The sequence below is a fragment of the Ixodes scapularis genome, unplaced genomic scaffold, assembly GCF_016920785.2.
Source record: "Ixodes scapularis isolate PalLabHiFi unplaced genomic scaffold, ASM1692078v2 PGA_scaffold8__174_contigs__length_109621045, whole genome shotgun sequence".
Lineage (NCBI taxonomy): Eukaryota > Metazoa > Arthropoda > Arachnida > Ixodida > Ixodidae > Ixodes > Ixodes scapularis.
In genome coordinates this window covers 80259117-80274838 of record NW_024609883.1, presented here as the reverse complement: position 1 = coordinate 80274838, position 15722 = coordinate 80259117, and the positions used below count along the sequence as shown (strand labels likewise).

At 44.0% G+C, this 15722-nt stretch overlaps 1 protein-coding gene across 1 annotated transcript in view; it reads left to right on the top strand.

The window, feature by feature from the left end:
• Positions 1–15722, top strand: part of LOC8052398 (myelin transcription factor 1-like protein) — a 45690-nt gene that overhangs the window by 13008 nt on the left and 16960 nt on the right. Inside the window, exons 10-18 of the mRNA XM_040205183.2 lie at positions 1301–1363; positions 2089–2180; positions 3212–3549; positions 4810–4955; positions 6621–6839; positions 9436–9495; positions 11065–11142; positions 13565–13660; positions 15037–15099. Of these exons, the coding sequence (XP_040061117.2) occupies positions 1301–1363; positions 2089–2180; positions 3212–3549; positions 4810–4955; positions 6621–6839; positions 9436–9495; positions 11065–11142; positions 13565–13660; positions 15037–15099 (1155 nt within the window). The remainder of the gene's footprint in view (positions 1–1300; positions 1364–2088; positions 2181–3211; positions 3550–4809; positions 4956–6620; positions 6840–9435; positions 9496–11064; positions 11143–13564; positions 13661–15036; positions 15100–15722) is intronic.

The window sequence follows — 15722 nt, the reverse complement described above, 5'->3', positions numbered from 1 at the left end:
GATGCATGGATTTGGTGGGAAACATTTGTTTACTTGAATTTGTGTGGCATTTTTTTAAGTATGCAAGAGCTTATAAGCACCTAATATTTTTTGTTGTAATTTGTTAGCTAACAGTTGGAATGCGCAACAAATTGTAACATCGGATCCCACTGTAGTATCAGCTCAAAAAGCTCGATTGGAGTGAGAATGTGCATGGCGGTTTTATGATTGTCGTAGTGTTGTGAGAGTGCTTTTCTTATTATTAAAAATCTGCCCAAGGTACCTTGCTCATTTTGTTTTTGATCTTGGTATTAAAATCTAACCTGTTATACATGGAATACCCATATTAAAATTTTTTCATGTTCCATGTAGCATTTTAGCAATAAAGCGTTTTATGCTTTTTTTATGTCAGTCTGGTACTGCATTAAATTTGTCATCAGCAGTTCTTGAAAAACAAAATTCTTTACTTCTTTCATTTGGAAAATCTTTTCCTAGACTAGAAGCAGAAACATTAGTTGCTTTTCTTTTATGTACAGTAAACTAATGATTTTGAGGAAAGTTATGAAAATATATACTGGATTTTATTTTTATATATTCTCGAGCAGCGTTTTCTTTTGCTGCACTAGTAAAGTCTATGAATTTGTTGTAGTAGGTGCTTTGAGAAGCATTTTGGGATAGTCTGTTCCTAGGTTAGTACTAAAGTTTTAACTTCATCAGTTCACAATATGCCTGCATGCTTGATTCTTTGCCTTTAAAGTATGAAGAAGTTTCTGAAAAAAGTGCTTTTTAAAATATTTTTTATAAAATGTGACTTATAATCTAATGTCTCTTAGGCTTTGTTGGATACATATCTAACTTTTCCCAATAAATAAATAGCTACGTATATGTATAAGAAAAGTTATATATTTTCTTGTTTTGTCTCGACTAATAAATTAATTTTAATGAAATTACTAATTTGTATGCCAATTCAGAGAAACTTATTTAGAAAGGATCAGAAAAAGGCTAAGTGGTTGTAGTCATAACGGGTATATTTCATGATCAAAAGTATGCCAGCCAAGATCAAATTTTTCGCTGAACTTACATTCAACCGACCTTGTTCGGCTACAATAATTTGCTGCTAAAATATAACCTTGGCTCGCATTCTCTTTACCGCACAGTAATGTCGAGGGTTTGTCTTTTTTTTAACAGAAATGAGGATCTATTTACCGGATGTAGGATTCAGTGGGGTCGTATAGTCTGAGAGGCAATAGTAGGATGAGGTGTTGGGCAACAGCGACTTTGTTTTGGCGGCACTGGCGCTGAATGCTCGTCCCCTCTTCAGGTGCCCCACTCCTGGCTGTAATGGAAGAGGACATGTGAATAGCAACAGAAACTCACACAGAAGGTGAGCATGTAGCGTGGGCATACGGGGACCTAAACAGACTAGTCGGAGACGCGTTCTGGTGAACGAAGTCTCGCCGTAGTCGACGACGAGGCTGAGAACTGCAAGAAGTTGCAGTTCTCCTCCCGGAGGCCAAGCATTCAGAAGACATGCCCTGTTGTTCTCACTCTGTCGGCGACTGCAGCGAGCCCGACTATTTTGAGATCAGAGTCGGTTTTGACCCGTGAGGTCACGAGCCGGCGTTTTGAATGGGGAAGGCTCCTCTTGGAGAGACTCCGAACACCCAAAAAAATATCCGTTTTTCTGAGTGCCTCGATAAGACATGTATGTCACGAAATAAAGTTTCTTGGGAAAAAAAATGTTTTTAGCGCATCATTTGTGTTGCGAGACTCCTTTTGGGTTAAAAGCGACCTGAAAACATGGTTCTATTTCGACACATCGACCGCATAATAAAAACACGTCTCAGGGTCACTCCTAATTTAAAATGTGTATGAAAACGTAAATTCTACACTAAACATTTTTTTTTATGGATGTTTTATTTTATGACACCTGTCCTATTCAGGCTACGTAAAAAAAAAAAAGGTTGCAGTACTTAGAAAGCTTAGTGCCTTTTAAGCTAGAGAACTCCTTTATTTGCAGTCTCAAGATGGAAACCAAAAATGAAATTGCAATATTGATATTTTTGTTTTTTGCAGCGTCGTTTTCTTTAATCCGTCTTGTCGTTGCAGCCTGTCCGGGTGCCCCATTGCGGCCATGGAGAAGCTGGCCCAGAAGGAGCAAAAGAATGTCACCAAACACCCACCGACCACCACCAGCCCCGGTAGGTCGGACTTCCCTGCATGACTACCTAGTACTGTTTCTTCAAACGAGTTTAGCAACGTGGCTAACATTCTTGCATCAAAAAGCAATGCCGCCTGGCTTTGTGCTATTAAAAAGCGTATGCAAAGGAAAAAAAACAATTTTTTAAACAGCATTGTATGAAAAAAAGACGTTGAAATGAATTTACAACAACGAAAGCATTGAGCTATGTTTACGGCGTGAAACAAATTTGTAGTTGGTACCTGCGGTAGCCTGCGGAAAAGTGTCAACTACAAGTTTGTTTCACGCCATAGATATAGCTCTAAAAAATGTTATTTCGTTGGAAATTTATTTGATGACGTCCTTTTGCCACCTAGGCTGTGCATACTTCACCGCATAACTCTGGTGTATTGTGGAAAACTTTTCTGCATGGGCATGCATTACCGCATAACTCTGGTGTTTGGCGGGGAGCTATTCCACTTCAAAAATGCCTTCGAAGCATCGCACGAAGATGTTTCACGTGCCTTACTCGATGCATAAATGTTGTGCATTGCAGGGAAGTTCCATCAAAGATATCTACTTTGGAGCATAATGCTTTTTTTATTCTTGGCAGACCTGATAAAAGCATAAACTTATCAACATACTAGCTGAAGCTAATAGCATTGCTACGTAACGGTTGCCCTTTGACTGAACAACTCCTTTCAAATGTGTGAATGAAGTTTGAATGTGCTCGAATGCAACGCACTTGAGCACACCCGAACCCAAATGTGCAAACCGGCCCTTACACCTCGGCCCGGAAGGGCAACACCTGACACCGACAAGCCTCGAAAATGTGCAGCGTGCACGCGAAGGTATTTCCGACGAGCTCGCAGTCTCTCGGCGCTTGCAAAGTAAACACAAGCGATAGCGAACCTGTCAGGTATGTCCCCGCTTGCGTGCCCTACGTGTAGGAAACTTGTCGGTGTCGGTTGCTTCTGTTTGTCACTCTAGCGGGGCTCGGGCGTGACATTCATGAACTGGCACTTCAAACTTGCGTGTTCCTCGGCGCCCCAGCCCCGTCGGACCGCGTGCTGCGACCCATGTGCTACGTGAAGCAGCTCGACCTGCACGAGTACAAGTACCCGGGCTACGTGCCGACCACGACACCCCGGACCAACCTGGCTAAGGAGCTGGAGAAGTACAGCAAGCCCCCGCCACCGGAGTATGCCCACCACTTCTTCCAGCAGCAGCAGCAGCAGCAGCAGCAACAACAACAGCAGCAGCAGCAGCAGGGCTCGAGCCACAACAGCAGCGGCGGCAACAATGCCAGTCGGCCTATCGCTCCCAAGCCCAAGGAGTCGGGTGGCGGTCCAGCGGTCATCAAGCAGCGCATATCCCCCTCCCCTCCCCTCGTGAGTTCTTTTTTCGCCTGGCTTGCGCAGAATGCAGGTGCATTAAATTACCCTAGCTCGATCGTGCTGACAGAGACTGGGGAGCGCAGAACGTGTTGCGAATGAGCGGGGTACGTGCTACGTATATGTGCGTGACATTGTGCGACCTCATGAGGTCACAACTGTGATGTCATTACGTCACGGTTTCATGTCATGTGATGTCATGCTCCTTCGTGACAGTTTCTCACGACAGTTTCTCTTATAAAATTCGGCTGATAAAATGCACGCTACATTTAACTTTGATCTTTTGGGTTGTTGTGTAATGAAAGTTAGAGGTTATGGGAGCGTCCAGAATAGACCCTTTCCGAAATTCAGTGCCATCTGGTGGTTTGTAAAGCAATTTAGCTTTTGCCATATCAATGGCGGATATGAACTTGTATCGGCAACGTCACTTTCGCAAGTCAACGGCACGCGAGGAATTGTTCAGTGTGAGTTCTTTCTCCATCACTTTCAGTTCGATGGTGACCAAGAACCTGCATTCAGAACAAAGCTCCAACCCACTCAGATGCCTCGAGAAAATTCTATACACCAAAGTGCCTTAAAGCCAATTGTGTGCCGCCCGCAGATTGACTGAATCTGAGTTATTAGAAATAAACGCTTACGTAGCTCTTGTGTTTCATTCCTACGTCGCGTCGTACTGACCCCCCGAATGTACAGGCCTCGCATCATCCGCTTAGAAGCATCTTCAACGTCTTCCTTTATGAGTCGCTAGAAGGGCGCCATTGGTATGGCACAGATGCCTTTCCACAGATGATGATAGCGATAAAAGTGGCCAGACTGAATTTCGGGAAGGGTCTATTGTGTTGTGTTTACGTTCAGACAGCGGAAAGTTAGTCTGCCCCGGTGGGTGTCTGGTGTCTTTGCTGCGGGTGAGAACTTTAGCCACTGCAGTACCTTTGCTAGGATGGGGTCTTCGACGTGTGTCAAATTGATGCGATCGATACACGACTACCCGCCGCAGCGATGCTCGTCCAAATCAAAAAAGGCAGGTGTGGAGATTGAACCCAGGACCCCTGGGCTCTGCAGAGCAAGCTTTCGCTCCACGTGCTCCGAGCTGCTGTGCTTTAACACGCCCGGCTACCGATCCCCCAGAGGATCCAGAAACTTTGTGACTTGGTTAGTGAGCACAGCACGCTTGACTGGTAAACGCCGTCCCAACGCATTGCTGTAATTCTCGTATGGCTAAGTGTCTCGTGCCTTCTCTTTCGTTCCTGCTTGCAGGAGTCTGGTGGCGGGGTGCCTCTGATTCCCCATGGAGCAGTGAACCTGTCCAAGAGGCAAGAAGCACTCGGGGACCTGTCCCCGCCCCCTCCGGGGGTCCACCACATCCACCCGGCCCTTGACCTGCCTCTTGTTCCTAGGCACAGGTAGGGGCCCACACGTCTGATCCTTTATATATGTAGTCATTTATTTGAGAGCATAAGCTTCTCGTCAGTTCAACTGCAGCTGAAATATGGAACTGTTCCTAGTTTGATCCAGCTACTGTACCCAGCAGGAACCAGTTCTATAATCCAGTTCTAGCTGGTCTGATTTCCACCTGGGCTGGTCAATTATCAACATCCCCACTGATTAATTAACTTTTGAGATCGGGCCCTAACTGTTCATTGAAGTGACTCTCTAGTCAGTTGGCAGACTGCCCAATGCGTCAGTGTGTTTAGTCGATCAGTATCTCATTTATGCGATAACTCGCCTTTCTCTTTCTTTTTGTTGTCTTTAAATTTTGTCTACTTTTTCAGTGCTTTTTTTTTCTACCTTATGATAGTGTACTTAGCCGAAAGAAAGCATCCAGGATTGTTGTCGCATTACTTCATTAGTTTTAGTTGTGGAGGGCTTCAGGCTTGTTTTTAGGTTGTGTGTCTTCAGTTATAGCTTCAATGTCTCTTTTGTTTGTTTTGGTAAATCAATCTCTAAACACAACTTAGCATATTCTAACTGACAGTTGCTATGTAGACTGTGTAAAAATATGAGATCGAAAGTCCTTCCTGGGTGACTGCAATGATGCCTTTCCTTTACAACTCTTCTTAAATAGAACAAGTAAGTAGGGTTGATCAATCTGTCTGCTGCATCTTAGTGTTGGTAGATTGGCCACTCATTCAACTGTTGTTACAATCGGCCAGTTCATGGCTCTTGGTGCAGTCAATTGCTTAAAAATCCAGCTGTGCTGTCCATTTGGCTTTCTATAGAGTCACAGGGTAAACAACATGCACAATGTTCTTTAGTTATACTCTCGTTCAACATTGAAACATGGCATTCATCGATCACCTGTGAGATAGCCTCAACAATGTATTGATGTATAAAGATAGCGTCTACAGGCCTTTATGAATTAGCCTCGAGTTTTGGCAGACTACAAAAACGAAGAAACTCTGGCAGCCAAACAATCTGGCATTCCCTTTGTGCTCACAGTGCAATCAACGCTCATTGTCACAATCAGTCAATGGATGACTCTCGGAAAAGCCGATCTCCTAAAAGTCAAACCAACTCTTTCTTACCAACATGCGCATTGTTCTTGTATTGGACGCTCGCTCAACAATATGTCAAACGTCGCTTCAAAATGCGATGCTCTTGACCTTTGAAGCAGCCCGGACGATGCATGAACGCCGCATAATGGGGGTGGATGGTTGTTTTTGTTTGTTTTTTTCACTGAAAAATGGAGTAACTTTGTTGGGCGGCCAACGCAACATTATCTTTGTGCACACGATGCAGTCAATTCATTGTTATGTGATCAGTCAATTCAGGACTCTCAAAGGAATCGATCCCTTAAAAATCTCCCCATGTTCATTTGTGACTTATCTTGACATACATAAACGACATGCACATTGTACTCCAGTTATAGGCTCTTCCTCAACGTACCATGTCACTTTGAAATGGGATGGTCCTCACACTGAAACGTAACTGAGCAATGCATTATTGCCTAGAAATAGGGCTTTCAACACTCACTAAGCCGTAGTGGCCGGCCAACGATACATTCTCGCCACACGCACGACGCAAAACAAGCGCGTCTTCTCCCGGCGTGTGTTTTGTGGGGCCCACAGCAGCTTGTCTCCAGTGGTGGGTGGTGCGCCCAAGGGCCTGTTTGGGCCGTCCGAGGAGCAGACGGAACCCGTGGACTTCTCCAGGGGCGGGCCGGAGGCGTTCTCGCCCCTGGCGACCCCTCCGGGGGCCTACCCTTCGCTCCACAGTCCCCCCCCGGAACACCTCCAGCCCCTCGTCGGAATGCCCCCCTCCGACTACTCCACATCGGACAAAGAGAGGTCAGAGTCGCCCCCCTCCCCCGCGCCATTTCGTCTGTCTGCCTGTCCGCCATCCCCGTCTGGTTCCGTAGACTCGTTGTTCGTGCCTGACGACTCCGTGAAGTTTTCGGTAACTGCATGGGGGCGTCTCGAAGCTCGCAACTTTGTAACCTGTGTCAACTAGAAAGGCTACGGTGTTTTCCGAGTGTTATGTCATCCTTGCGGTCTCTGCAGTTGCTTCCGGTATCTGCCATTAACTGCGACATCTTTGGATGGCTCTTCCACTTCTCGTCGCGAAGGATCACTGGAATATGTCTTGATGCTTGTCTTAATTTTGACAGCTTTGCGAAAGCAATGCGCTTGACAAAGCTTTCAGTAGTTCGTCTGCCTACTTGCATGCCTGTCTGCCGCTCCTCGTCTGGTCCCCATAACCTCGTCGTTCGTGCTTGATGACTCCGTGAAGCTTTCGGTAACTGCATGGGGGCATCTTGAAACTTCCGACTTTGTAATCTGTACCGATTGGAAAGGCTACGGTGTTTTCCAAGTGTTTCGACATCTTTATGGTCACTGCAATTGCTTCCGGTATGTGCCATCAACTGTGGTATTTTCGGATGGCTCTTTCACTTCTCGTTGCGAAGGATCACTGGAATTTGTCTTGGTGCTTGTCTTAATTTTGACGGGTTTGTGAAAGTAACGCACTTGACAGAGCTTTCAGTATTTTGTCTGCCTGCTTGCATGCCTGTCTGCCGCTCCCCATATGGTTTCCGTAGCCTCGTCGTTCGTGCTTGATGGCTCCGTGAAGGTTTTTAATAACTGCAGGGTGGCATCTCAAAACTCACAACTTTGTAATCTGTGCCGACTAGAAAGCCTATATCTTTTTTTTTCAGACTGTTTCATAACTCTTATGCTTTCCGCAAGCCTCTGGTATGCGCCATTAACTGTGGTAGCCTCGAAGAACTCTTGCCACCTCTCGTTGTAAAGGGTGACCAGAATATGTCCTGTTGCTTGTCCTAATTTGGATGGCTTTGTAAGAGCGTTGTGTTCGACTACTTCTTGAAGTTTTCGGGAATGAATGGTTCAAGACCCTTCGTAGTTTGGGAAGTCTAAAATGCCTGCAGTGTTTGGGGAGCTTTTCATAACCCATATGGTCTCTGCAAGCCTCTGGTAGATATGCCAATAACTGTCACTCTTCTTGGAGAACCCTTGCAACCTTTTATTGCAAAGGGCTGCCGAGTACATATGTCTTATTGCTTTACCTAATTTTAATGGCTTTGCAGGTGTGCTGTGCTTGATAGCTTGAAAATTTCAGTAGCTGGTGGTATTGTGAAGCTCACAACGTTTTGTAAACTGCACCAACTGAAACACTGTTTTATTATCTTTATGATCTCTGCAAGCTTTTAGTAGATGCCATTAACTGCGGTCTCCTTGGAGAACTCTTGCCACCTCTCGTCACAAAGGATCACCAGAATGTGTCTCAGTGCTTGTCCTAATTACGATGGCTTTGCAAAGTTTCGGCACTTTATGAAGTAGGTGACGTCAAGGAAGGTTTTGATACTTTTCACTCCTGCTGGCCTTAAGAAGCGTTTGTGTAGTCTTCGTAATTTATGGGGGATCTTTAGTTTGTGTTTCAGCAAAATGTCAGCCAGTTAAGGCTTCCCAGAAGGCTTCTTTCCGACTGGAGGAATCTTTGTTTGTTTTGTAATTAACGCTCTTCAGAAACATCTTGCCGCTAGGTGGTAGTCACTAGAAGTCTTTCCTTTTGCTTCATAGTTGTGATTTCGGTTATTTTGGGAAGATTTTGATAAATCTCACAAGTTATGGCCACTGGAAGTTTTTAGAATTCAGTGTAAAAGTAGTTTGATTCTGATAGTCTTAGAAGTCTTATGGCATTCTTTGTGGATGACCTCAGTGGGTACTGACATGAAACGTTTTATTATTTTACATACCTAAGTATGCTTCTTAACCTTTCAGCAATTCTAAACTTCTTGGTTTTTACATAGAGGCTTCATATAGTAGTTTGTAGTCATTAGAAAATGAAAGCAGAGCAACTTTATGTTAATAAACCTTTAATGATGAGGAGCAGGTAGCAAGCAGGTAGCTGCTGATGTTTCTAATTAAAAACACTAGCCAGAAAAAGTTCTTCTGTATTCTCAGCAAAATAAAAAGACGGTCTTGTCATGTCACGTCACTGAGTGAGTACCTGTCACTAATTACGGTCAAGTTCATGTGAAAGAGACCACCATTGTTTTTGCCACTATATAAATAAAGGCCAATAAATATATAGTAATAGCCGAATAATTTTTTTTTTACCACACTAGCCAAAGAGTGACAGGTAAACGTAACGACTACTGAAGTGGAACATCCTACCGCAAAAGTGCAGAGAAGGTTTGAAAGCGGGACTATGCGGCGTGTAGGCGGCATTTTTACAACACTGTACCAAAGAAAACAAGGACTCTTTGATGAAATGTAGCTTGCACAGGAGCTCACATGTGCTGTTTCTGTTCCTTTTTCCAATCATTGTTCTCTTTCTCATCCTGTTTCCAAAAAAAAAAAGCATAGCACTCTTAGTGACTTCTGTTTCTTCCACTTTTCTCTTTCTGTGCTTTCTGTCGTGCAGTCTGTCAGGCTGCAGTCATCCAGACAGGTCACAAATGCACGGTCAGCATCAGGAGTTAAAGTAAGACCCTTTACGCATTCAAGTCAGTCACCCCAGAGATCACTTTTCAAGTCGAATTCACATCAGCATTATTATTATTTCAATTGTGATGTTCTTGTACTTTTATTTTTTTATTTATCTATTTTGTAACTATACACATTCAAGCCAATTGAGCTCCATCGTTGCTTTGGTGTTTTGTATTTCGGCATAACTGTGTATTTCGGCATAACTTTTTTAAGTTGGTTTAGTTGAGCTTCAGCTCTGCATGAGCTCAAATGGAGCTGCACGCTTGAGTTCACGTGCTCAAGGCTGGCTGGTTCAAACACTTGCATTTTGAGTACGTCCGACTGAGTTTCGACTGCTTATGACTGTTTTGAACAAAATACTACACCAGGCTCGCTATGGCACCCAGGCCATGTCTGGTTGGAACAAGAGATGTTACATTTCTGCTCTCTGACAAGTGGCATGTGTGGTGGGGAGTGTTTTCAATCCCTGATATCTACTGTACTTAGGGTAACAGAGGGGATTAACTCTCTGGGAGATCTGGCATGGTTGGGACTGGTGTAACTGCCACCCACACTGTCACAGAATGCCCCTTTTGAGCCTCCAAAGCCATCCACACTGATTGATAGATGAGTCAATATTTCCTTTGATATTTCAAATTATTCATCAAATGTAAGGATTTCAGCTAATTAAATGCTGCTATATTTCAATGCAGCCCTACCCATCATGCAGGATTGTTTAAAGAAAGTAATTTTATGCCACCTCTACGTTGGCCTGTGGAATTGGTGTCCCCCACTCCCCCCACGCACTGAGCACAAGATGTCTCGAATCAACTAGAATTAGCTATAGGCGTCTTGGGCTATGTATGATGTCTAGAAGACATCTCTCTAGACATACAGAAGAGGCCTAGGTAAAGCTGGAAGATTTCTATAAGACATTTTAAGACATGTCTAGGTCCAGGACGTCTACAAGGACATGTTTCCCACTTTGCCAAGACTGAGATGTCTTATAAACATGTTGAACCAGATAATATGGGCTATGCCAAACATCTGCAAGATGTTCCTTCTTTTTTTTTATATGACTAAAAGACATCTTTTAAACATCTAGAAAATGCTCCGATATAGCTGGAAGCTATTTTAAAACATCTAACGCCAAGATGTCCACGGGATGCCTTTCACATCTTGTTAAAAAGTCTCGTGATAACATTAGTAAGACATCTTATGGACATCTTATAGATGTCTTGAGACAGGTATAGAATGAGCTATAGACATCTTGGGCTATGTTAGATGTCTACAAGATGTTTTTCTAGATGACTAAAAGACATCTTTTAGACGTCTTGAAGATGTCAAGATACAGTGCTGGAAGCCATTTCAGAACATTTAGGGCCAAGATGTCCACAGGATGCCTTGCACATCTTGCCAAGACATCGTATGGATGTTTTATAGATGTCTTGGTGCTCAGTGGTCCTAGCAGTAGTGGCCAAAGCCTATAGATCCCAGGGGCTGCCTGCCAATGCTGGCGCAGGTGCCCAACCCCGGGCTGTGACGGCTCGGGTCACGTGACGGGAAACTATTCCTCCCACCGCAGTCTGTCCGGCTGCCCGCGAACCAACAAACCCAAAAAGGCAGTCAGCCGGGAGGACAAGCCCGATGCCGAACCTCTGCGGTGAGACGGCCACTTCTGCGCTGGTCCTCTATTTGTCCCCGTTGTTGGTACCGTCTCTTTGTGTGCCTTGGTTGCTTGTCTCTTCCCACTCAGCCTTTATGTTGGCTTTTGCTTGTCTGTCGTTTGGTTGGTTTTGTGGTTGTCTGCATCGTTAACTTTCCAGGTTGTTGCATCTTGCCTGTGGTTTCTGGATAGTTTTGATTTGCCCAGGGAGCGAAGCAGTAATGGGCTATCTTAATGCCCCATAACGATTGGCTATTCAACATTGGCTCTGGCTGGAATCTCTGCCTGTCCTGATGTTTTGTTTAAGTTGTTGCATTGTTTTGAGGCATTTAGCGTTCATTTTCTGCAGAATTTCTTGTTATTCAGGCATTCAATTTCTGGAATACTTTTATGACACAAATGTGTTTTGGCGTGGACAAGTTTCTATGACTTATTTTCAGCCCAAACCAACGAAGTAGCACTGGCCTTGTGTGTATCTCTCGTTTGGTAACATTTGCCGAGTCTTCAGAATACCATGATTATCATTGCTGCTCAACATAGGACATCCTCTACACTGTATGAATGATCAGTGCAGCTAGCGAAATAAAACCAAGTTTGGTAGCAAATAAATGCAGTAGCGTTGTGTAGATATTAAGAACTTCTAATAGTAGTTTCGTATGATACACTACTCGATATTTGCTCCAAGATGAACTGCGATATTCATATTTTTTTAAGCGTTATTCACAGCAAGTTAGCCCTGTTGAGGGCGCTTCTTACCAAGCACAGGTGCACTGCAGAGAAGCAACACCCATGGAAGTGAGTTTTGCAGGTGTTGCTCCTCTGCAGCGCATCGGTGCTCGGTAAGAAGCGCACTCAACGAGCTAACTTGCCACAATTAACCCTTGAAAAAGTATGAATATCGCAATTACGTGCTTGGAAGAGAAGCACACTTTCACAATGGGATACCTGCTGTATTTAAAAAAAAAAAAGGAAAATTTTGTGAATGTTTATATTTTCATTGCAGTAAAATTTTCAATATTAAACTTGGCTGTTATGCAAGAGTATACATTAGGCAAAGATACCCGGACAACCAGCGTTCATCATTTGTGATTCTTTTTTTTTTCTCTTTTAAATTCGAGATTGAAGAAAGAATATTTGCATAGAGCAAGATTAATCTATGTAATTAGATCTCTATCTCTATGCAGAGAGCAAGTCGTCTGCTTCTTGCACAGGAGTTCCGGTGACATCAGAGCAACGCCGAGCTCTGATTATCTGATTGTGATGATAGTGGTGTAGACCATAATTTTTCTTTCTATCAGCCAATAAGAGCTTGGCATTCTGACATCATTGCAACCCCTGTGCAAGAAGCAGACGAACTTGCGCTCCGCATAGGTTTAATTTAATGTCAAATCTGTCATTTACTTGCCATTCCAAGGCATCAGACTTTCTGAGATCACTGTTCGTAAATATAGTTACCTAGATTAAAATTAGCTTATAAATGGATGAAGGGAACCTTCGCAAGTTTAGCTGGGTTTTCGTTTAGCATGGTGCAACAGTGGTGAAAGACTTGAAGAAACTATTCGATATTCAATTCGAAAATATTTGACCCAAGCCACTATTTGCTTCGAACTATTCTCCTATTCTAATATAAAAAATCTGCTATTCGCACATGACTAAGATGCAGCTGTGGATTGCTCACATTTCGATGCAAGAAGCAATCCTACCTACCATTATAACATGTAGCAGTGACAAATTCATATCGGTAATTTGTTCCATCATGGATGGAAAGGCACAGCCTTGAATCAGCCTGTTTTTAAGTCCTGCCTTACTCTAATGCCAGAGGTAGAGCAGTCCAAAGAAAGCATTCTCTGATATTCTAGACCTCTTCATTCTCCGGCATGCGCAGTGGCCGATAAGAGCTGGAATGCATAAGCAGCACCAGGCTCTACAGGCCATGCAGTCTAGTGAGCATCGAGCGAAACGTTGGAGTGACAATGGCGGTGATTAAATTTATGGACACATCCCCCCCTCGCAATACCTCTTTATCTTTTGTTGTGCTCAGGATAGCATGCACGGCAGTGTGCACCTGATGCGCACAGTGTCATACGTGTGGCAGGGGTCGGAAGGCATCGCACGCGGAGGGGGTGTTCACAAATTTAGTCACCCTCATCGTCACTCCGACGCTTTGCTCTATGCTCACTAGACTGTATGACTGCCCGTAGCACCTGGTCACCACTCGTACACTCGAGCCCGTATATTACTGACCACCGTACCTTCCTCTAGCCCCAGCTCCACAACCCCCTTAAAATTTGTCAATCTACTGCAAACACTAACGAGCTTGAATGTCGCCGCTGTGACATTCTGGGTTTTTTCCGTTGTCGGAGACCTGGGACGTGTGGCGTACTGACGGAGGCGTGTGTTCGTCCCCCAACCGTCCTAGGTTGAGCATGTGCGCGCAGTCACCCACCCTCGATTACCACTCTCCGCCAACTGGCGACAGCTTTTGCTGGAAGGCAGATCGCTCCCAAGGCAAAAGGTAGAGGAACCTGCTTCCATGGACTCTTCTTTGCACTTTCTTCTCTTTCGTTCTGGCCTTCTCTTTTTTTTTCGGTTTGTTTTTTATGTTTTTGTGCCTCATGTTAGTTTGTTTTGGTTACCTGCTTTATTTGAGTATGCCTGTGTGTTTTTTTGTTTTTTTTTATTGTGTCTTGAAAAATCCCTACCAAGTTGGTTGGCCACTATGTTTTATCGAGAATTGAATTATGCCTGCTGTCATCGTGGTTTAGCGGACGTTTCTATACTTACCGATGGCTTAAGAAATGCAAGGCACTATGTGCACTCTTCGTGATTGGTTCTTTCAGCATTCTTATTGGCTAATGCCGCAATCTTATGGACTGTGGAGCAAAAATAAGATGCATTGAGACTCACCACGTCCTTCATTTCTTAAGCTGTGAGTGACCAAAGGTGTGCTTTTGACTTGAAGCAAGCTAAACTTCGAGACTTGTAGATTTATGAAGTACAGCTAATCTTCCCACAAAAGTGTCCCTGTAACCAAAACTCACGGTAACAATGTTGCACTCTGTTCTCGATAAACTGATCTCCTCAAAGCGTCGGCGTGGCAGCTGACATTTTTTCTAAGATGCTCAGCTCTTAGCGAAACGTCGCTGCTACCCCGAGGCCTCTAAAAGATTCATTTTCAAGTTCTTCGAACCAGCTTCGACTAACTTCACATCTTGGCAGCACTTTGCTCTATGAATTCACCTGTCTGTGCACCTTGTTTGAGGAGTGGTCAAGTTGCCTGTCGTTCTTGATAACATTTGATGTGAACGATTCTTAATAAATCTTCATCGCCAAATGTATACCCTCCCTGCACTTGTCAAGCGTTGTCTGTACACATCAGTATACCTCAAACAATGTTTCCTGTTTGTGTGCTATTCTCACTTTGAAACATTTTGTCCTGACAAATACCTGTGAACTATCATCATAACCACTCTAACCGAGACATTTCCTAACCACTACTAGTCGAGGTTTGCTCTAACCAGCCCCTTGACATGTGTGACACCTTGCATTCAACGTTTGTTAAGCATTTGTTGTCCTATCAACTTGTGCTCTGCATGTATGTGATAGACACCTCCTAGCTACCTACCAAGGTCATAGTGCTGGATTTTCTACGTCGCCTACCGGAGTCCTGCATAGGACGCAGATCAGGCATGAGTGCTTTTGGCTGGCACTCATCAATCTGAACACGAGCTCCAGTCATGTCCTTATTGACGCCAGTCATATTCTTAGTGACGAGTAGCTGTTGTAGAAAATCCAGCACTATGGTGCCTAGCTAGAGGCGTCGGTGTGATGCCGTCTATTTACTCCCGCTTATGTCTCCTTTGTCTGCTTTCCTCCTCTAACCACCTTCAGCTGTCCAATCCCTGGCTGTGACGGCTCAGGACATGTCACGGGGAAATTTCAATCTCACCGAAGGTACACACGACTAATCCTTGCTTCATCTTCAGCTTTGCATGCAGCAACTGCTAACCCTTGACATGTGTCTATATATAACGTTGCCCATGTATTTGGCTATACCATCAGAAAACTGAGCTTGTTCTCGTTGTGAGTTCAATATAGGTAAACCACGGGCTTTAAGTCAATTTCTGGCAGAAAATATGTCGGAGCAATGTCTGAAATATCCAATGAAATAGCTTAACCAAAACAGTCATCTAATCTAACATAAAACTTTTTTTTTTTTTTTTTTGGGTGGGGGGGGGAGTGGATGGGAGGGGGGGACAAACATTACTATCTGTTTTAAAGAAAATTGGTTCCATCCGATTGTGACAAGATCCATAAATTTTAGCTTGCCCACTCTTAGCGTCTTAAAAACCGGATAGTACAGCAGTCGAAGAGAGGGTGAAAACACAGGCGAGCTGGTGAAGAACTTCCATGGTAACGTGAAACATGGAAGGATTAAAAAAAAAACGGTTAAAACAACAACAATCTGAGACTTATTGATGTTTTGCCCGTCTTTTTATCGTTCTGTGTCACCGGTTGCTGTGCAAGTACTCCAGCAGTGACAGCAAACCAAATCTCTGACAAACAATCACTGCGCA